The sequence below is a fragment of the Sarcophilus harrisii genome, chromosome 3, assembly GCF_902635505.1.
Source record: "Sarcophilus harrisii chromosome 3, mSarHar1.11, whole genome shotgun sequence".
Classification (NCBI taxonomy): domain Eukaryota; kingdom Metazoa; phylum Chordata; class Mammalia; order Dasyuromorphia; family Dasyuridae; genus Sarcophilus; species Sarcophilus harrisii.
In genome coordinates, this window is record NC_045428.1 from 454,630,307 (window position 1) to 454,652,345 (window position 22,039).

Sequence of the window (22,039 nt, forward strand, 5' to 3'; positions counted from 1 at the left end):
TCACAGCATTTTCTGAAAAGTACTACAAAATGTGAGGGTTTTTAAAAATCTCAAATTGTTCTCTGACATGTTCTACTTAACATTTGACTAGTCCTTAAAGCCCAGTTCAATTTCCATCCCAACTATGAATTCTTCCAATTCCCCTCCAGCTCATACGCTTATGTGTGTTTTCCCTCATCTGAAGTGATAAAGCATTTGGTTATTCCAACTTATCACTTGGCTTTTAAAATAGGTTCCAAAACATTACTCTCTCCATTACATCATTCATTCTCACCTATTAAAACGTTTTAAATAAATATATATGAAGCATGTTTATCACATTTCATGGAAAGCACAAATCTAGAAAGGAGAACAAATCTCTTATAACAGATACAATCAAGATCTCAATAGGTGGGGAATCTAGGCCCAAACCAGTAAGATTACATCCAGCTGGGTAAAGGCTTGCATTTAGGTTAAAAAAAATGTAAAGGTCATATAATTATGTTAAAACAATTATCCCCCAAATGATAAGTAGTCAAAGGATATGAATAGGTTGTGTTCAAATGAAAAAATGAAAACCATCTATAGGCATGTGAAGAAGTGCTCTAAATCATTATTGATTATAGAAATACAAATTAAAACAATTTTGAGGTATTACTTCACATCTATAAGATTGACTAAGATGACAGGAAAAGACAATAATAAATGTTGGAGGGGATAGGGGAAAACTGGGACACTAATGTACTGTTGATAGAGCTTTGAACTGATCCAGCCATTCTGGAGAGTAATTTGGAATTATGCCCAAAGAGCTAAAAAACTGTGCAATTCCAACAATACACTACTGGGTTTATATCCCAAAAAAAATTATAAAAAGGGGGAAAGGACCCACATGTACAAAAAATTTATAGCAGCTTTTTTTGTGGTGGCAAAAAATTGGAAATTGAGGGCAGATCCATCAATTGGGGAATAGTTAAACAAGTCATTATTTATGAATGTAATTAATGTAATATGAATTTTTTTAAGTAAGGCAGATTTCAGAAAAACCTGCAAGGATTTACACGAACTGATGCTGAATGAAGTAAGTAGAAACAGGAGAACACTGTACACAGCAACAACATTATGTGATCATCAACTATGATAGATTTAGCTCTTTTCATCATGATAGTGATCCAAGATAATTCCAAAAGACTTGTGATGGAAAATTCCATCCACACCCAAAGAAAGAACTATGGACACTGAATGCAAATTGAAGCCCACTAAATTTCACTTTTTAAATTTGTTTTTGTTTTTTTTTCTTTCTCATGGTTCCCCCTTTTTTCCCTAGTTCTTTCACAACATGACTAATATGGAAATATGTTTAACATGATGGCACATATATAACCTATATCAGATTGCTTGCTATAGTTTGGGAGGGGGGTGGAGAAGGAGGAAGTAAGAAAATTTTGGAACTCAAAATCTTACAAAAATGAATGATGACAAACTATCTTTATATGTAAATGGAAAAAAATAAAAGGCTATTATGTGGAAATTCTTTTTAAAATAAATAAAAATAAAGCTCTAATAATTAAAGGCATCTGGCCATTACAATTCATGGGGAAAAGATCTGTTGGTTTTGGTTTACCACAAGCTCAATGTTACTGTTATATAGCCAACTAAAAGTTAATGTAATCTGAATCTCAATTAGTTCCAGAGAGCTAATTACCTTAATGTATTAGTAATTCCTCTCCTCTGGAGGGGGCATGTCCAGTTTTGATCACCACATTTTAAGCAGATCCGAATGAGGACAACCATGGTGAAGGTTTTGGAAAAATGTTGTATGAGGACAATATCATATAAGTTGAAAGAACTAAAAAACAGTAATCATTAATAATAACCATTTCACACCCATAAAATAGGCAAGGTGACAAAAATAGAAAATGACAACTGTTGGAGGGGCTTCAGGAAAACAGATATACTAATTAAAGCTGTAAACAGGTCTAGTCATTTTGGAAAGCAATTTGGAATCATGTCCAAAAAGTCACTAAATGATGAATACTCTGACCCAACAATATCATTCCTAATCTTATATCCGAAAAAACTCAGAGGGAAGAAAAGAACTCATGTACAAAAATATTTACCATAATTCTTTTTGTAGTAGCAAAGAATGGAAATCCAAGAAAAGACAATCAGTTGGGAAATAACTAAACAAATTATGGTATACTAAATCAAATGGAATATTTGTAAAGCATTTGGCATGGTGCCTGGCAAAGGGAAGTACTTAAAAAATGCCTGCTCCCCTCCTCCTGCCCTATATAAAAATAATAAAGCACTATTGTGCTATAAAAAGCAATGGGTTTAGAGAAACCTGAAAAAATTTATATTTTATATTTACATACCAATACAAAGTAAAGTAGACAGCACTAAGGAAACAATTTATATAATAATAATTCTATAAAGAAAAACAATTTTGAAATACTTACGATATCTGTTTGATGTAAGGAACAATCGTGGCAAACTATGTAATCCACCTTTTGAAAGAAAAGTGATGGATTCAAGATATAGAATGAGAGATATTTGGGGGCATAGACAAAATGGGAAATTGTTTCATTTTCTTATCCATATTTGTTATAAGGGTTTGTGTGGTTTTTTAAAATTTATTTCTCTTTCAAATTTGAGTGGTGCTAAAGAGAAAAAAATAATGCTTGTTAAATGAAAATTGAAAAAAATAGATGGGGAAAAATGAAAATGTAGTTGGGGAGTTAGAAAATAAAAAGCTAGGGAAGGTTGGAAGGGTAAGATGCTTCCAATTAGAGGATTACCTTGATAAGATGATACTTGTGCTGACCTTCAAAAGGATGGGTAAGAATTCAACAGCTAAATAAGGGGAAAGAGGGCAACTCAAGCTTAAGGAAAAGCATTAACAAAGATAGAGAACATAAGACACCTACAGACAGTGGCTAGGGAAACAATATAGTATTCTAAGTTAGAAATGAAATAAAGAACATGGCAGATCTTATAGATAAGGCTGGAAAGTTGCTAGATTGCAGCTGATGTGGAATGCCAAGCAAAGTAGTTTTTACTTTTTTTTTAGAGAGAGCAATAATAGGAAGTTATTGAAGATTTCTGAGCAAGTATAATCATTTGTAAGGATTAATCCGCCCCTGACTTTTATTAAGAACCTACTTCCAGTAATTATACTAGTATCATAGGCACTACTATACTTAGTATCTTATTAGATCTTGACAACAACCCTGGGTTGGTTTTGTTTAGCCCTTTCAGTCATGTCCAACTCTCTATGATCCCATTGGTTTTTCTTGCAAAAATACTGAAGTGATTTGCCATTTCCTTCTCCAGCTCATTTTATAGATGAGAAAATGGAAGCAAACAGAGTTAAGCCACTTGCCCAGGATCACACAAATAGTAAGTATCTGAGGTTGGATTTAAATTCATTTAGATGAGTCTTCCTGATTCCAAGCCCAGTGATCTATCCACTTAGCCACCTGGCTTCCCACAACTTTGGGAGGTCAGTTTTATTATTATCCTAGTTTCATAGGTGAAGAAACGGATAGACAGAGGTTAAGTGGTTCTCCCAAAATCATTTAGTCATCAAATGCCTGAGGCTGAATTTGAATTCAGGTCTTCCCCACTCAGCTGTCAATATTAAGAACAAATTGGAGGCAGGGAAGTAGTAATGGTGAAGACCTATCAAGAATTTATTATAAAATCCCAGACGAATGCAGAAAGAAGGAGACAAACCCATGCAGTGTTGCAGAGGTAGGATCCACATGATTTGAATATGAGAGTTAATGAAAAGAGAAAAGGCGAAGATTTGAGTTTTTAAAAGAGAAGAAACAAAGCAGATGTTGGTTGCTACCCACAGAGATAGTTGTCTAGAAGAGATGTAGGTTTAGAGAGATTTCATTTGAGGTGTTACAGGGATATCCTAATTAAGTTGGAGATGCAGATCTGCAGTTCAAAAGAGAAAAGCAAAGACTTGCAAGTTATATGCATGGAAGTTAGAGATGAAACTACAGAGATGAATGAAATTGCCAAGGAAGAAACTGGAGACAAAGAGAAGAGAATAAAGGGCAAGCTCTTGTGGAACACCATCATCAAAGTATTAAGATGTGAGGAGGCAGTGAAAGAGTAAGAGAACTAATACTTAGAAAAATAGAGAGAGAAATCAGGAGAAGACAACATTTCTGAAGTGTCTAATGGGTGTGTAGCAAAAGCTACAAAGATCCAGAAGAGCCAATGGATTTGGTCATTGGGAAGGTCACTATCCACTTTTGAGGGAACTGTTTCAGGGCAATGGTGAGACACAAACCAGGTAAAACTTTTTATACATTTGAAATATGGCATAAAAAGGGCAAAACTTTTTAAGCTCAGTGTCCCAAGGCTTCAAACTCCTTGGAGTTTTAGGCACAAAGTTTCACCTCCTCAGCCAGAAGGTCTTCCTGAGATCAAATGATAATCACAAAGGATGCAGAAGTCTGGATGAAGAAGTATACATGTGTGGATGCATATATAACCCATGCATTGTTTGCATCCCTCCAAATTGTATTGTTTATGCAGCTGTTCCCAAACCCAGCCGCTCTGTTTATTTTTGTCCTTAGAGGAAACAGAGAAGAGGTTCTGCCTATTAGGGCCGAGCAGAGATCAAAGAATCCCCTTCTCAGCCCTTGAGAGTTCTCCACTAAAGCTTTCCATCTGAGTCAAGATCAAAACAGGACTGATGGCCTCTGAATCTCGCTAGGACCCAAAGAGCTTACAAAGGCACCTGTTAGAGGCCTCCTTTCATTGCTCCCACCAAATGGAAAGGCTTTGTGTTATTCCGAGGAGTGAAGCATGAAACAGTAGCTTGGCTTCTGGATAAGAAAGTATTTCCTACCAAGTTTTTCACCCATTATTAATAACATGGTCAAGGTGGTTCAAAAAACTGAAGCTTCAAGGTATTAAGTGAAATCCCGGAAGTTCAAAGGTGGATATGGGAAGGAGTTGGATGCTGAACACTTTTTCTTTACCTATACCTGAAGGCAGAAAGAAAAGATACAAAAATTCACCATTACCTCCTTCTCTACCCAATGTCATATTCTGTCCCTCTCCAGACAGTGTTGAATATCTGAAGTAGGACTGTAGAATGACATTTACTCCTAGCCTCATTTGGCTTGGCACAGGAGACAAGAGTGCTGTTGTGACCTCTGAATGGTGCTTTGTATGCCTGATGCCCTACCCCCAAAACAACCCTGACTTACTTGTGGATGTGGCAAGAGAAGTCAGGGCAGAAAGCAAAAAAGACTTCATGTTGGGTATAGGTGAAGCTATGTCTCTTTATGTCCCTCCTTTCCCTCTTCTGCCCTGCAATATTTTCAGGTTAATTTAAATGTCAGTGAAAGCTGCCAAATGATTTCCAGGAAGGACATGATATACTTAAGCAAGACTTTGAGTTCACTGGGTCTATGTTTTCCTTTCCCATTCCCTGGACCCTTCTTCTGGTAGAGCTCCATGAACTAGAAAGCATAAAACTTAGTCTCTCTGGTCATTAAAATTCTAACTACATCTCCCTTAATGCCTTTGACCTCCCAGGCTTCTTTACTGTTTTCATTAGAACAAAATCTTAAGAACTCACTAACATGGATACAACTAAGGATATTCTGAGGTAGGAGCACAAATAATTGGCTAGGTTTGAATTTATATCCAGGGAATCTATTTAGGTTTATTATGAAACATCCAAGCCAGGTACTGAGAAAAAAGGAAAGAAGGAAGTTAGGAAGGAAGGGTCCCTAGGTGAAAGAAAGAAAGAAAGAAAGAAAGAAAGAAAGAAAGAAAGAAAGAAAGAAAGAAAGAAAGAAAGAAAGAGAGAGGGGGAGGGAGGGAGAGAGAGAAAGAGCATATATGTTAAAAAAAAAAAAAAAAAGGATCTCCCTCCTTCACCTCTACATAGTGACCCATTCCCACTGATCAAACACACTGGAGAGGAGAAAAAGGGGAAGAAGGGGACCAGAAGGGAAAGTGGAAGCCTCCAACACTGAGCAAATACAAAATGAGCAAGTTGATGTGTTAAATAACAAGACTTAAAATGACAGAATGCCAATATCAAAGATGTCTATCTCAGAGAAAATAATGAAGTGATCCATTCCTTCCTAGATGGAAAATTAAGTTTTCCAATCAATCAAACAAATAAAAGCTGAGGGCAGTGCTGGCCAAACCACAATGGCGGGTGGGGGGTGGGGGAGAAGGAAGGGGGAATCAGCAATCAGAGAACTGACAGAGAAGTCTCTGCCTAATAGATATTATTCTACCCACACTCTAAAAAAGACAACAAATTTGAATGAAGACCAGATGCTTTCCCATCTCTACTTCCTCTTCCCTTTTCTCCTTATCCTTTATCTTGCAAGGATGAAATAAGGTATAAAGAGGCAAAATGTTTAACTAGGGCATAACAGCAACTAACTTTTCTGCTCACAGGTATATAGCTGCAATAACAAGATTATGAAAAGGCTACTGATGTAATCTAAGACTTGGCTTATAAAATTTGATGTCTCTTGCTCCTATCCTGAGCTCTGTAAAAAATAATAACAAGGCAAATGTAAGGATCTATGTAGAATCCAGACTTACATTTCTGTTTTATCTTATTCCAAAGATATCATTAATATAGAGTATTCATAGCAGTTATCACTGAATTAGATGCACACTACTCCTACCATAACCATATTGACAAACATAGGAGACTTAGGAATTCTATGAGACTGCTCTAAATTTCATGTCACCCTCACTTGACATTTCAATTCAACAAACCTGTCTCCTAAGTTTGTCAGGGATGGGAAGAGACAACATGTACACATGCAAGTAAAAAAAACCAAATTACTTTGAATCACATTTGTGCCAATTAAAGGTAGAGTGAGAAAACTCTTTCTATCAATGCTCGTTAACACCTGCTCTGTTAAGTCATTCACATAGAAGCAAAGTAAAGCTTTGCTGCTAGACAAGTTGGAAAAACTTGTCTTCTCAGACACTCCAGAACAAATAACCTAGCAGCCATCTGGAGCAGAGGCCCTGAGTATCCATGTTCTCTTTAGGTTTTCCAACCTAAAATCAAAATCAAATTTGAGCTTTGCTGATGGAAATCAGGTTTTAAACAAAATACAAAAATTGTTTCTTCTCCCCATGTTGAATTTTCAAAGCTGAGATAGATTCTAAAAGCAATATAAATGCCTTATCATGGTTGGCACATAACAATGCCATGTATGGACACAGAAGCACCTAACAAATACCACGGACTGTATCTGTCATATAGACAGACACTGTGCTAAATTCATTGGGGATGCAAAGATATAAGTGAAATATTCTAATCTTACTGATATTTTAATGGAGATTAATGAACCACAAAGGATCACAGATTTAGAGCAGCAAGTCACTTTAGAGCTCAACTAGTCCAACACCATCTTCATCCCTCATTTTACAAAAGATGACACCAAAATCTAGGGAGGTTTCTGGCCCAATGATATGCACAGGTACTTAGAAGTTGAGTCAGGGGGAAGCAATGGATAGAACACCAGCCCTACAGTCAAGTTCAAATGTAGCCTTAAGACACTTAATACTTACTAGCTGTGTGATCCTGGGGAATAAGAGGAGGAGGAGGAGGGAAAAGGAGGAAAAGGAGAAAAAAGCGGAGATTAAAAAGAATCAGGATTTGAACCCAAGGCATCTGACTGCCAAATCCAGCACTCTTTCCTTAATCATAGAAGTAATAAATATCTATTTCAGTTATATTTCAGACCTATGTTTTATAATAACCTGAGACATTCAAGAAACTCAGAGCACTTTACCAGGGAACATGAGCCCTCTTCACAGAAAAAAAAAATGAGCAGAAGTGTGAACAGTCATTCAAGCATCTGTAACAAAATGAGACTCACACACCCAGGATGCTGCAAGGAGTTCCCTTCTCATCTGTCCTCTTGACATGACAACAAGAGAGTAAATCACACCTTGATCCTTCAAAGTCACAATGGTGAAATAGCACTTATAAACCTCTTAAGCAGATCTCAAACATATGACACGTCATTGAAGTGAATGTTTTTTACTCTACTTCTAGGATAAGAAATCTAGTGGAATATTTTGAATTTTCAGAACAATGTCAAAAAGCAGGTTTTGCAGCAATCTAGCAATCTAATCTCTGACTTGCTGAATCTATCTTCATAGGACTTTATAATGTTTCTTCAAATAAACAATTCACAATAGCACCAAAACTAACCAAAAAAAATTTAATTCATATACTTGTATTTACTATGACAAGGCATGGATTCAACTGTTACTATCTTTCTACCTAGGAAGAAAAGAAGTGTTTATAAGCACCACGTATGCACTAAGCACTGTTATCTCATTTGACCCTCAGAATAACCTTGGGAGGTAGGTATTCATTTTACAGGTGAGAAAACTTGGGCAAACAGAGTTAAGTGTCTTGCCCAGGGTCACCAGTTAGTAATTGTCAGAGGCCACATTTGAAGTCAGGTTTTCCTGACTCCTTGTCCAGAGCTCTATCCTCTGAACCATCCAGCTACCTAGTCACATGAGAATGAACTATAAAGTAAATGTCATAAAAGTATCATAAAAGCAATAGCTATTATTGTTGTTATTATAGATATTTTCAACAAAAGGACTTTCTGATTAACTTTGAACTCACTGAGAAAATTGTTATATTTATCTGTACATGCCTGTTTCATTTCCTTACTCAACTTAAAGTTCTATGAGGGCACGGACTATATATACCTTTTCCCCAAGCGGCCTGTGAAAGATACACCAAAAAGCAGCTAATGGTGCAGTAAATAGAACATCAGCTCTGTCAAGGGGATATGAGTTCAAATCCTATCCCAGACACTCAACATTCACTAGTGGTGTGACCCTGGGCATGTCACTTAACCCCAATTACCTTGCAAAAAAAAAGAAAGAAAGAGACATACTGGACTTAGAATCAGAAAAGATCTGTTTTCAAACCTAGTTCCAATGCTAGTTACATGACCTTAACTATCATATAACTGTGCTGAGCTACAACCTCTCAGAATTTATTTCTTTATTTAAAAAATAGAAATACTTCTAATGCTTACCTTATGGATTTATTTTGAGGAAAATGTTTAGTCAGCATTAAAATGCTATACAAAAAAAAGTGATTATCAAAGTTCATAGCTGTAGAGCTGAAAGGGAACTTAGGAATCATCTAAACCAAGGATTTTTAACCACTTTTGGTATCATGAGCACTTTTTGCAGTCTGGGGAAGCTTATGGATTCCTAAAAATAGTCTTTTTAAATGAACAAAATAAAGCATGCAGGATTATAAAGGAAAGAAATTATGCTGAAATAGTTATAAAAATGTTTTTTTAAAGTGCATGAACCCCAGGTTAAAAACATGATTCTAATCCAACTCCTTCATTTTATTGATGATTATAACTAAGACCCAAGAGAGTCAGGTGATTACACAAATAATAAACATTAGAAGTGGAATTTTAATTCAGATCTTCTGATTTGTAAGCCAATGATTTTTCTACTGTTTTGTAAACCCAAGGTCTTGAACATAATGTGGAAAAGAGGTACTTAATAAATACTTATTGAATTAAATTAATAGCCCATTCCCCCATACATTATAGTAATTTTATAATAAAAATGAAACCCACTCTTCTAAATAGGTTTAATTACAATTTAATTTTTCATTTGCAAGGTTATGTGATATATAATATATTTACTAATCACTAAAAATTTAAAACTTAGTTGATCTCTGACAACTAAAACTGTAACTATATCTGTTTTTCTTAAAGTTCAGAGAATCACAACTATATTAACCAACAATCTCCCAACCATCAGGGAAAGAATCAAGATCTTTAAGAATTGCTCTTCCAGTTTTGTTATTGATGCATTGGACCCATTGATTTATTTCATTTCTCCATCAGGAATGATGTGTGCTGTCCATGAATGCTCATTATGTTCAAGATGTCACAGTGCTGATAAGAAAGACAGTGAATAGCAGGCTTCATTCACTTTCTCAAAGTATCTATCACCTAAATTTTAGTCATTATGTTTTATTACATAAGCCTTATCAAGCACAGAAGTAACAAGAACAACAGTGCTTCCATTTTTACAAACTGTTAAGCCAAGGAAGAGTTGAAGAGGAAAAGTTAGACCACTAGTAAAATAGAGAATAATGGCAAGAGAATAAATAACGTGAAGGAGGATATGGGACCACACTATCCCACATGGCTTTCCTGGGCTTATGTAGCGGAGATGCTCAATTATGCATCCAGGCTGATGGTGGCTCTCTCTCTCAGCCTTCCCGTCTCCAACTCACCTGCCTCTGAAGATGCTCTCATCTTCAGGTCAGTCTCCATCTTACGGGCCGTTGATTGATGATGACCGAATGGCTTCACTGGGCCACCTTGAAGCTGAGTTTTTACAGTTTTTCTGGAGGCCATGGCAACAACCAGTTGGTCCTTTCCAAGGTTTACGCATTTGCTAACAGGGTTCAACTTGCTCTTAAAGAAATCCCTATTAGAGCTAGACCAGACATTTAGCTGACTTAAATCCCAGCCACAGACCCTGACCTATCAAGGGGTGGGGGGGAGGGGAGATGCCTTAATGGAATACTCCCATTGGCCAAACTGAATATTTGAATGTTACAACCATAGCCTCAGTAGAATGTATGTGATAAGCAGTCAGTTTACTTACTCAAATATACATCTCATTCCCAGCTCTGTTTCACTACTAGAAGTACCACAACAAATAACTAAAGATATATTGGTGAGAGAAGAGTAAGGAGAGGCTGAGGAAGCTCTGGTTTTGCTGTAGTATTAAATTTTCTTAGGTCTAGACAGGCCTTCACCAGATTTCCCCTAAGGTTCCTCATCTCCCCCCTCTGTAAGATGTTGAGTCAACATTAGGGTGTCAAGACTCAGAGTCCTGCATTGGTGCTAATTACACAGGTCTTTCTTCTGGGGATAAAACAGTTGAAAAGTCCTGACTTTTACGAAACACAAATGAAATCCACAAAGATATTCCCAAACCCAGGTCCTCTTACCTATTGGTATCCACCTCGGATTAAAAAAAAATGTTCTGTCTTGAAATTCCTTATCCCCATCTGATCATGTGGCTATATGGCAAAGATGTGGATTTAAACTTTAAAAAAATCATCAACATTTCTCCTTATTCAATATGAACTTATAAAACTAATGAATAGATTAATTCACATTACAAAAACCCCTGGAACTTGAGACTACTTTGAGAGTGGATGTATATTAAACAATATAACTTACTAATTACAGAGACAGCTCTGGATTGCAGGATATAAATCTGATCTTAAGAATCAGGAAGACCTGATTGTAGGCACCACTTCTAACATATACTGGCAGTTTTTCCATGGGCAAATAATACATTGTTATAGTGCCCTAGGCAGCTAAAACCATACATAGTAGAACTGCCAGCCTTCATTGGTAGAGAGAAAATTCTTTGATGGGAGTTCTCTTTATGGAAGAAAACACAGATCCAGTTCATTTTGAAAAACATCATCTCCTAGAAGACGGTATTTCAGTTCGGCTATATATTATAAATGCAAAATGGGAAAAGTTTCCTATGGTCTTGGAAGGTCATTCTGAGATGGGCGACAGCTGAAGGCAATCAAACAAAAATGCTACAATTTAACACATAGGAAAAGTTAGTTGGGAGAATTTTGAAAAGAAGGCAATTCCCAAGAAACATGCAATGGTTAGCACACTGTGAGACTAGTCATAAATCCAGCAATAAGTATGTTATGATTTTTTTTCTGCCACCACAGTATTAGATATACAAAGAAAAAGAAAAAAGACTGTCCTCATGAAATTCTAATAGGAGACACAACACATATAAATTAGAACTTATAAGAAAAACACACACATACAAAGGTAAACATAATTACAGGCCTATTGGGTTTATTAAGAGATCATTTTATTTCCTGTGAAAATATAAATTAACTATACAGTGGATAGAGCACTGGATCTGAAATCAGGAAGACCCAAGTTAAATCTCACCTCAGAGACTTAATGACTTTATGACCTTAAGCAAGTTACTTCATCTCTGTCTGCCTCAGTTTCTTCATTTGTAAAATGGGAATAAGTGTCTCCTTTAGAAGAAATGCTAAACATATTCTTTGGAAATGCACAAGAAGCAAGTAAAACTCACAAGGACCTGGAAGGGTGGACTGAAAAATTTCACATACATATCCTTTCCATGCTGAATCACAGCTAATTCAGGATGGGACGGTGATGGACTAGAAGACATTGGGGGGAAGTGATGGGAGAGTCAGAGGGAGATTCTGAGAGCCAACAAACTTCCTCTCATTAAATGCAAGGAATCTGCTGCCCACAAACATAACCAGATTCAAAGGGCCTCATTAAGATTCCCTAATGTTTTCTTAAGATGGGAAAGCCCCCCAGGACAAGATGAGGACAAGAAATGGACAAGACTCTGGGGGAGAAGTCTGGGCCATTCTTTGTTGACTCTACAGCAGGATCTTTCAAGTTTTGAACTTGTATTCTAATACCATTGGCAGTAGCTAGGTTGTAATACAATGCAAATATTGTCAATGCCAGAAATCAGTCTGTGTGAACTAAATAAAGGCTCCCAAAGAGAGTACACTGCCAAGGGTTTGGGCTCAGCACAGTTTGGATGTTTCCCAGATAACTTCAGGGGAATGACATTTTTAACAGCCCTTTCCCCCACTGGCTAGTTAGATGCCTACTATATGAGTAGCAAACTTCTTTTTAAATTTTAAGTCACTTTTTAAAAAACTGAGTGTGCTTTTTGTTAAACATGGTTTTTTTATATAAAAGAAAAGGTAATTTAAATTTAAAATACATTAAGATTCAGAGATAGCACTATGAATGGTAATTTTTTTAATGTAGTCTAGTACTCTTCAAAGAGATTGCTTAATAAATAGAACTAAACAAATCACAGGGAAGGGAGAATGTAATGGAATTCCCAGGATTTCTCTCTAGATTACTTATTTTAAAAATATTAAACTATCAGTCTAAATTGAAAAAGCAGTAAAGCTTGTGTTTTTCCAATCTACAAATGAACAAAGGTAAAAACTGAGATTGCTATATACTCAAATGTTGTTTTAAAGTTTCTCATGTACATTTGGATAACACAGTTTAATTTCTATTTTAAAGTAAATCACAGTTCACATTCTAAGTAGAGCGATTAAACATTAAAATATATTTGCATATTTTGATAAAATGATTATCCATCCTAAATGTGAAATTATAATGTTTCACCACCTAGTTTCAAACAATTAATAAAAATAGTTGATTCTATTAGTTTTATAAAATAGAAAATAGTTCAGTTATTGTTCAGTTTCCTGCCAGAAGATTAACCAAGAAAAAAAAATCAAAATGAATATTAACAAGTTGAGGTTGCTTATAAATAAAACTTTTCATCTATCTTCAAGTTGTGAAGTACATGTATTAATATTTAACATGAACAAGAATGATCTTTTTAAAGGGGAAAAAAGATTTTAAAAATCTTCTTGAATAGTGATTTAAAGTCATTGAATTCAATTTGATTTAAAATCAAATTCTTCCTCTAAACTAAAGGTGGGGAAGTCTAATGGACAAAGTACTGACCTAAATGACAGCGACCTGAGTCCTGCCATCAACTCATTTTGTGTTTTGGCGTGAAGATTCTCCTTTGGAACTGAATTTGTGGAATAATCTTTGAGTTTGTTTGGAGGAAAGGAAAGAGTTTTTAAAAGTTATTTCAACCTCATCTCTTCGCTGATAATCTACTTCTCTGATATGACAGAAGAAATATCAAATCAGTACTAAAAAGGAAAGAAACCATTCTTATTGATCAACAAGTATTTACCAGTTCTCCACTATGATCCCAGCATTGTACTGGGACAAAGTAAATTCTTCCTGATTCTCATTCCAAATTGTGAACGAGATGAGAGGGGGAAAAAGGTTGTTCTTCTATCCTTCTTTCATATCCTTGGTGTGAGGAAAGGGAGGAAATATTTTAGAGATACGTGAATGAGACAAAAAAACAAGGAAAGAATAAGGGTGAATTCATTCAACTCTTTATCCCCTATATACCATGATGCTTATATGAACCACATGATACAATGAAAATAAAGAATATAGAAAAACATTAAATGATTCAAAATGAAGGAAACAAAATCAGGAAAACAAGAGACATGATAACTAAAATCCGTGGAAAGAACAAGAGCAAAATGAATTCAAAGATTATAATTGTTCAAGCTTAGCTCTCAAGAAGAGAGGAAAAAATGTCCTTCCCTGCCTTCTTACAGATGGATGATGGGTGAGAATCTCTGCATTCACAGTCAGCCTTAATTTTACTGATCTCTTCTCTCTTTCTTTCTCTCCCTCTCTCCCTCTGTATGTGTATGTGTCTGCCTGTCTGTCTCTGTCTCTGTTTCTCACTTATTAGTACAGATTGTGCTCTGGGGAAGGGAAAAGGCATTTGGAAATTAAGGTGATATAAAAACTAAAGAAATCAATAAAATGTTTTAAAAGAAATTCACAAAAATGCCACTATGACTATCCTGCCTCAGTTTCTATTTGTACCACCCTGGCTGGGTTGGTAGATAAGTGCAATAAATCTGCAAGTCTGTTGCAGTACTGGGACAAGGCATGTATGATTATATGTGCTGAGTGCAAAATGGTCAGTATTCTCTTCTCTTTTTTTGTTCTGTCATGAAGAGAGTGAGGAGAGAGAAAAAGGTTGAATCAGTTCTTTGGGACTATCCCAGAGCCCATCTTAAGTAACATCTTCAAATGCATTTGCTTTATATAAAAGCAAAGCTTATTCTCCTCTCTCCTACAAAAGTCGTTTTACAGGTTGTCCTTCAAAGTACTTAAAGTTCCTCTTCTTCTCCCATCTTCTACCAAGAAGGTCATAGACTTCTAGAGGACAGAATCTATCACAGCTTTCTTTTCATCCCCAGGATCAATAATATAAGTTCTTAACTTCTTTTTTTGTCACAGGATCCTTTTCAAACTCATGCTTTTAAATGCATAAAATAAAATACATAGGATTTTACAAAGGAAATCAATTATACTCAAATAGTTATCAAAATATTTGGCACTAAAAGGGCCATATAAATTGATGCAAAAATATTATAATTATGCTTGGAAATAAAGATTTTCATTCTACTACCTCTATTTTCTTTGCCTCATTTTTTTCTGTACTTTGTTAACTGATTTGACTTGGTCCTTCAAGGTATTTCTTAAATTCTTTTCCTTCTTGTGATAAAAAAAAAAAAGTTCATGACTGATGCTAAATATAATGAGTAGAACCAGGAGATCATTGTACATGGCAACAAGATTGTATGAAGATCAATTCTGATGGACATGTCTCTTTTCAACAATGAGATGATTGAGGCCGGTTCCAATGATCTTGTGATGAAGAGAATTATCTACACCCAAAGAGAAAACTGTTGGAACTGAGTATGGATCACAACATAGCAGCTTGTTGTTTGCTTACATTTTGTTTTCTTTCTCATTTTTTCTTTTTAATCTGATTTTTCTTTTGTAGCAAGATAATTGTAGAAATATGTATAGAAAAATTGCACATGTTTAACACATATTGGATTACTTACCATTTAGGGAAAGGGGTGGAGGAAGGGGCAAAAATTTGGAACACGAGATTTTTGCAAGGATTAATGTTGAAAAATTACCCATATATATATTTTGAAAATAAAAAACTTTTTTTATTAAAGTTCACGAACCCCAGATTAAGAATCCAAGGTCTTTAAGATCATAGATTTAAGGGTATAAATTAAGCCTAGAGGTTTAGAGGACTCCATTGGTAGCTACTGACAAATGGTCTGTTAGCCTCAGAAGTAAATACTGCCTTCCTGAGAACTCAACTTCCTACTGAAAAGATTTGTGCATCTGAGAGAATTCTCATCCTGAAAGAGCATGTAACAAGACTCAGAGAAACCATGAAGGCTGAAGATTTCAAAAGGCACACATGGAGACTCGTCTCACTGGCAGAATGTTCTCTTGCAATGGAGGAAGGTTGCATCCACCTCTACAAGCTTGCTTGGGTTAGGCTGGGGTGATTGCACAACTCTCTTATTTCTAGGGGTTGGCAAACCAGTTAGAGTAAAGTCAGGAGCACCTTGAGCCATCATACAGACTCTAAATTGAAAAATGGCACTCATTTAGTCTTCCCCCCACCCATATCAGTTGTCAACTCCACCCATCTTTTGGGGAAAGAAGAAGAAAAGTCATAAGATCAAAAAAGACAACCCCTCAAAAAAGGGCATCCAAACTTTAATAACTGGGTTCTCGATATTTTTTCAACTTACTGACTCTAAAAGATTCTAGAAAGGACTTCAACTGAGTGATAGATCAGAAACACGAGTCTGATCTTGCTTTGAGAGTCCCTGAAAAATCCTTCTTTGACTCCCACAATTAAGAGTTTCAGGTGTGTCACAAGCTGACAAACAAACCCTGGACTGTAATGGAGCAAACCTGTGTGCCCTAGAATGACATATCTTGTGGTTCAGAGTCATCTATATTTCGTAATTGAGAAGTCCTGCTTCCATCAAACTAGTTGCCTATAAAAACATGGTAATAGGCAAGTATAATTCACTTTGGGCCACATAGCTGCCCTCCCATTCATACTTTGCATTTATCTCATTCTTCTATATATTTAAACCATTAAATTAACATTCATTAGTCAGTCAACCTTTCTCAACACGTAATAGAGGTAAATCAAGGCTGTAGATCCCCTTGTGTAGACTCAGGAAAAGGTAAAAAAGACTTATTTAGGGTCATAAAATAAATCAATGGAGGACCTAATGGGAAAGGTAAACAATGCCTTCTATTACCCTCTATTTTTTCCACCATTTCATGCTGCTTCCATAGATCAAGTCCATACAATATGCACTATACAAAGACTATCTGAAAAGTACACAAAATACAAATACTGCTTCATTACAATTATATTATCATACTACAATAATAATGATCTTTTATGAAGCTGGCTGATGAAATTCCTTAATGCATCAATAATATATAAGGTAATTAGGTCGCATGTATTCTAAGCAAAGCCATTGCCTAATCAGAGATCATTGGTGGCTGTCACTTACCAGGAACGCCTGTGATAATAAGCACGTACTCACAGCACAGATTTCCAAAAAGAATTATCCCATTCTAGTGTTTTTCAGTTCTGTTTTTCCAGTAGGAAATAAATGTCTACCCAAAGTTCTCTACCTGTTACTACACTGTTATCCTTCCCCCCTATTTCTAATACAACTTGCTCGATTACCCTTTCCCCCCTTCACAGATGCATTAGCCTTCTTTATCACTTACGCATCCTAGGTTGGAAGCTGAATTTCTCAGTAAGCTCAGTAAGTAACTACTCACATCTCTATCCATTTTTCTTGTCCAACAACTTTTCTAATTCACATTTTCTTGCTTCCAGGGTCACAGATGATGAAGCTAATTGTTCAGTTCCATTTCTGATAAAGACTATTCTTTGCTGGAAATGTTAACTTTCCATTCTTCTTTCCTTGACTACTTTTTTTCCTAATCTCCCCAAAGTCTGAATCTAGACAAGAAAACTGAAAGTAATACAACAGTCTAGCAGAACTTTTTGTAGTAGCAAAGATCTAGACCAAAAGCATGTATCCGCTAATCATGGCAGAAAGTGGTATATGAATGTAATTGAAATATAACTGGGTTATAAAAAATGACTAATTTGAAAGATTTAAAGAATCTTTTAGGAAAACATATGAAATGACAAAAAGCTAAATAAGCACGACATTGATTTTTTATGTTGACCAAAATAATTTAAATGAAAACATGGAAAGGTTCAGAACATGCCAATTTGTGAGTTCAGAGAACTGATAGTGAAAAAATGACTCCTCCCACCAGAGAGGTAGGGGACTATAGCTACAGAAAAAGGCCCACATTTTCAGACATTGTCAGAGTAAATTTTTTTTGCTTAAACTTATATGTTATAAGGTTCTCAGAGGAAAGAGGGGGAATCCTTGACTCAACTACCAAAAAATTAAAAAATACCCTGCATTTGTTAAAAATTTTTGAAAAGAAAAAAAAAAGGAAATCATCAGAACAATGATGAAATCTTGCAATATGTTAGTAAGTAATGTGAACAGATATTTTAAATAAGTAAGAAAATTGGGCTGATCTCCTAAGTCCTTCCTACCTGTAAAACTTGCAAACCTCCAAAAAATGGATTCACTATGAAGTTTTAAAAGGAATCCTATACACACCCCTATTTTTTAGACAACAGATCACACTTTCCTCCCCAAAATCTTACAAAATCAATGGCCAGTCTTCTCCACTCAGCTCCCTAAAATGAAAATATACTCTGTTTCAGAGAGTGTCTGTGCAGCTAAAACAAAGATATTAGACTCCAGGAGGATAATCCTTCCTTTTAATATGCTGGAATTCCCTAAGCAGGGAATCCAAAACAGGCAAGAAGAACCAAGTTTACATTGAATTATCATGATATTCAGAGGCAATAAAATTAATTCACTAGTTAAATACAATCATTTCTTTTGTCTACTGGAAAGAGTATAGTAAAAAGAAAAAATTAGCAAAATAAAGAATAATGATAGATATTTAAAGGCATCTTAGTGGCATTCTAGGATGTAGGAAAAACACTCATTTACCAGGAAGCACAAGGTAGATTTTGCTACTTTCTTTTAAAACAAAAACAAACAGGTTCAAAAGTTGCTGATTGAGAAAAAATGAAAGGTTTGCAAAATCTCAGTGCAGCTGAAGACTAAGAATCTACCCTGGAGCATCATAATCCATCGTCTTCATTCCGTACTCTTCTTTTTCTCCCCTTCCCTCAGGTACATAATGAATGACTTCCTCTGTATGACTTCATTAATCATTTTGTGAAGTTGTTTATTAAAATAAGATAATCTAGATTCAATGATTTTGTGAAATACATCTCCATCCTTCCCATTCAAGAAGAAAATGTCAGAGAGAAATTTTAACCAAACTACCTGAAAAGATCAAAATCCCTTGGGGCAGCTAGCAAGCACAGTGGATAGAGCAGTGGGTCTGGAGTTAGGAGGATTCATTTTCCTGAATTCAAATTTAGCCTCAGACACTTACTGCCTGTGTGACCCTAAGCAAGTCTCTTAGCCCTGTTTGCCTCAGTTTTCTCATCTGTAAAAATGATCTGAAGAAGAAAATTGCAAATCATTTCAGGATCTTTACCCAAAAATCCCCCAAATGAGTTGGACATGACTGGAAACCACACATCTCTCACCTTGAAGAAATCAGCATCACCTGTTTTCAGAACTTTCTTTTTCTTCAAAGCTTCCAATTTTTTACAAATTATATGAAATGAAACATAATACAGTGACTATAAAGGGACAAAGGGATTTTATCTGTAAATGCAGCAGAATTAGATTGAGCTAAAGTTGACATAAATCTTGGGGTACCACTGAAAATATTCAAAGCTCTGTTCTGAAAGTAACCTAATACTCAGAAGTACCCATGGCTACATTAAATCAGACCCACCAGTGCTTTGGGTCATGGGGAATTGACTTCAGTTCCATAGAGACAGACATTAATTTCAGTAATATGTGGATCTCTGTTATGTTTAAGGGAACAGTTTGACTATCATCATCAACAAGCACTTATTAAGTGCTAACTGTGCACCATGCACTGTGCTAAAAACTGGTGACACAAAAAAAGACAAAAAAAAAATCTAGGTCTTTACTCTTAAGAAGCCCTTTAAGGATAGAAACATTCCAACAACTGTGTGTGATATATACAATATAAATGGAAAATAATCTCAGACAGAAGACACTAGCATCAAGGAATATCAGAAGAGAAGATTTTAGGTGAATCTTGAAGAAAGTTGGAAAGTCAGGAAACACAAGAGTTGCTCCAGGCTTGAGGGACAGTCAATGAAAAGGCAACAGGTTTTAGAGGATCTCTGCTATTTCTTATCTGTGTAACTTTGGTCAAGGCATTTAACTTATCTGAGTCTCAGCTTCTTTTCATACCTATAAAATGAGGAGATTGGACAAGATAATCTTTATGGCTCCTTCCAGCTTTGATAATGATAGCAAATAAAAATAATTCACATTTGTACAGTTCTTTAAGTTTGCAAAATGCTTTTCTCACAACAATCTTGTGAGGTTAGGTTGTGCAACTGTTATACACGTTTAACAAAGGAAATTGAGGTTCAGAGAAAGCAATTCGACCACTATGAGATGGGAATTAAATACAGTTTTACTGATGTCAAGTCTAAAGTCTATCTACTACTGCAGATGGTGCTACAATCAACCAACAAACAGTTTAGTAAGCACTTACTGTTTGCTAGGCAGTATACCAGGTGTTAGGAATACAAATACAAAGAGTGGGATAATTTTTAGTTGCAATGAGCTTATATTGTAGTGGAGAAGGTAACAAGTAAACATATAGCATATTTATGCTCTTTATATAAAGAAAACAAATAATCAGAATGTTATGTCAGAGTGATTGCTCAATCTTTCTTTCTCAAAAGAAGATTATTTTGTAAAAATTTCAACTGTCCTAACTACAGTAACATTTAATTCATTTTATTTTGTTTATTTGTTTTTATTTTTATTTTTAATTTATTGATTCATTTAATTTATTTATTATATATTTAATTTATTTTTTCATTGGAAGATAAAGTTCTCTACAGAACTTATATTTAACTTTTATCAAAATTACTTAAACCTATATTGTCAATTTGATCTCCAAGATCCCTCAAGCTATAACATCTACAAATTTGTGGATTTTTTCCCATGAAAAAAATCTTGTTTATGAGAACACATCTTTACGTAAAACTTTTAGAGAGTAATGGAACCCATCCATTGCAGGTTATACTCAGTTCTGTAAAGCAGTGGGAAATTAATGGCAACAAGTCTATTGGTCACAAGCAACAAAAGCCCAGGTCTATACATTACCAAGTAGCAAGAACAAAAAATAACATGTATAGTCAAGGCTGACATTTTGTCACAAAATATTAAAAGATCCAAACCACACTAGATAGATCCTCTACGAAGATTTCTGAAAGGACAGGGACAGAAATCATCTGGAACAACACAGTATGGATGGATTCCAATTTATATTGGTGTAACCAGAGCACACATTCTATAGATTGAGACTCCACCAAAGGAATGGACTTGCCACTGGTTCAAGAACCAATGTGCCTTTTTTATTGCTAATTTCTGGTCCCCATCTTAACATTTAAACTTTCACTTCTGTTTTTTAAAGACATTTATAAAATCAGTATTAGACAGCAGAGAAAAACAGAACTCTGCAGTTTTGTGTCAGTATTATCACTAATTATGCTTTTAGCACAATCATCTAAAAAGAATAACAACTTTTTTAACTTAAAGTGTCAATGCCAACATTTATGTTAGGCTAAAGACAAGGATAGGATATAGCCATATTTGTCAAATACTTATTAAAACAAAGACAATCAAAACAGAAAATCAAAAAGGTATATTTGTCTTGCCTTCACTGACAGGCAATTCATTTAGAATTTTTATATTATCAGAAAGTTATGAAGTCCTCAGGTAGCAGGATTATTGTTTATTTTGGGGAAAAGACAATTGGCTGAAAACCTTGTACAGGTTTTCAATTAAAAGATGCATTAACTCATCCACTAAAACTCATGAATTAAGGGAGCAGAAACCAATACACCAATTAGGACCTCAGAAATCAACTAAGATGAACAAAGATAATTTAGCAAGTTAGAACTGTAAGTGAGATAGGATTTTACTGAGAAAGTGTATTTGTATGTAATGTACTTTGGAGTGTATATATTACCCAGATTACAGATGAATAAGAGTTAGATTTTTCTTGCTGGACCAAGAAATAATTAAGAAAACCATTAACTAATCCATAAGACAAAGATATTTATTAACACTTGGACTCTCGATATATAGATTTCACCTTATTTCTCTAATGAAGTACCTTAAATAGAGGCTCTGAAGCAAATCTTAGCTGTGATTAAAATCATAAATTTGTTTTGAGAATGGACTGAGTTTCACTAATTTTTTTTCTTAGAACAT

General features: G+C 35.3%; 1 protein-coding gene across 2 annotated transcripts in view; it reads right to left on the reverse strand.

Moving 5' to 3' along the window:
* Positions 1-22,039, reverse strand: part of BARX2 (BARX homeobox 2) — an 81,951-nt gene that overhangs the window by 48,437 nt on the left and 11,475 nt on the right. The window contains exon 1 of one of the 2 annotated variants that reach the window (XM_031960904.1): positions 10,295-11,649. The exons of the other annotated variant lie outside the window; for it this stretch is intronic. Within the exon in view, the coding sequence (XP_031816764.1) occupies positions 10,295-10,418 (124 nt within the window). The 5' untranslated portion in view covers positions 10,419-11,649. Of the gene's footprint in view, positions 1-10,294; positions 11,650-22,039 lie in introns of those variants that run through there. 2 annotated transcript variants of the gene reach the window in all.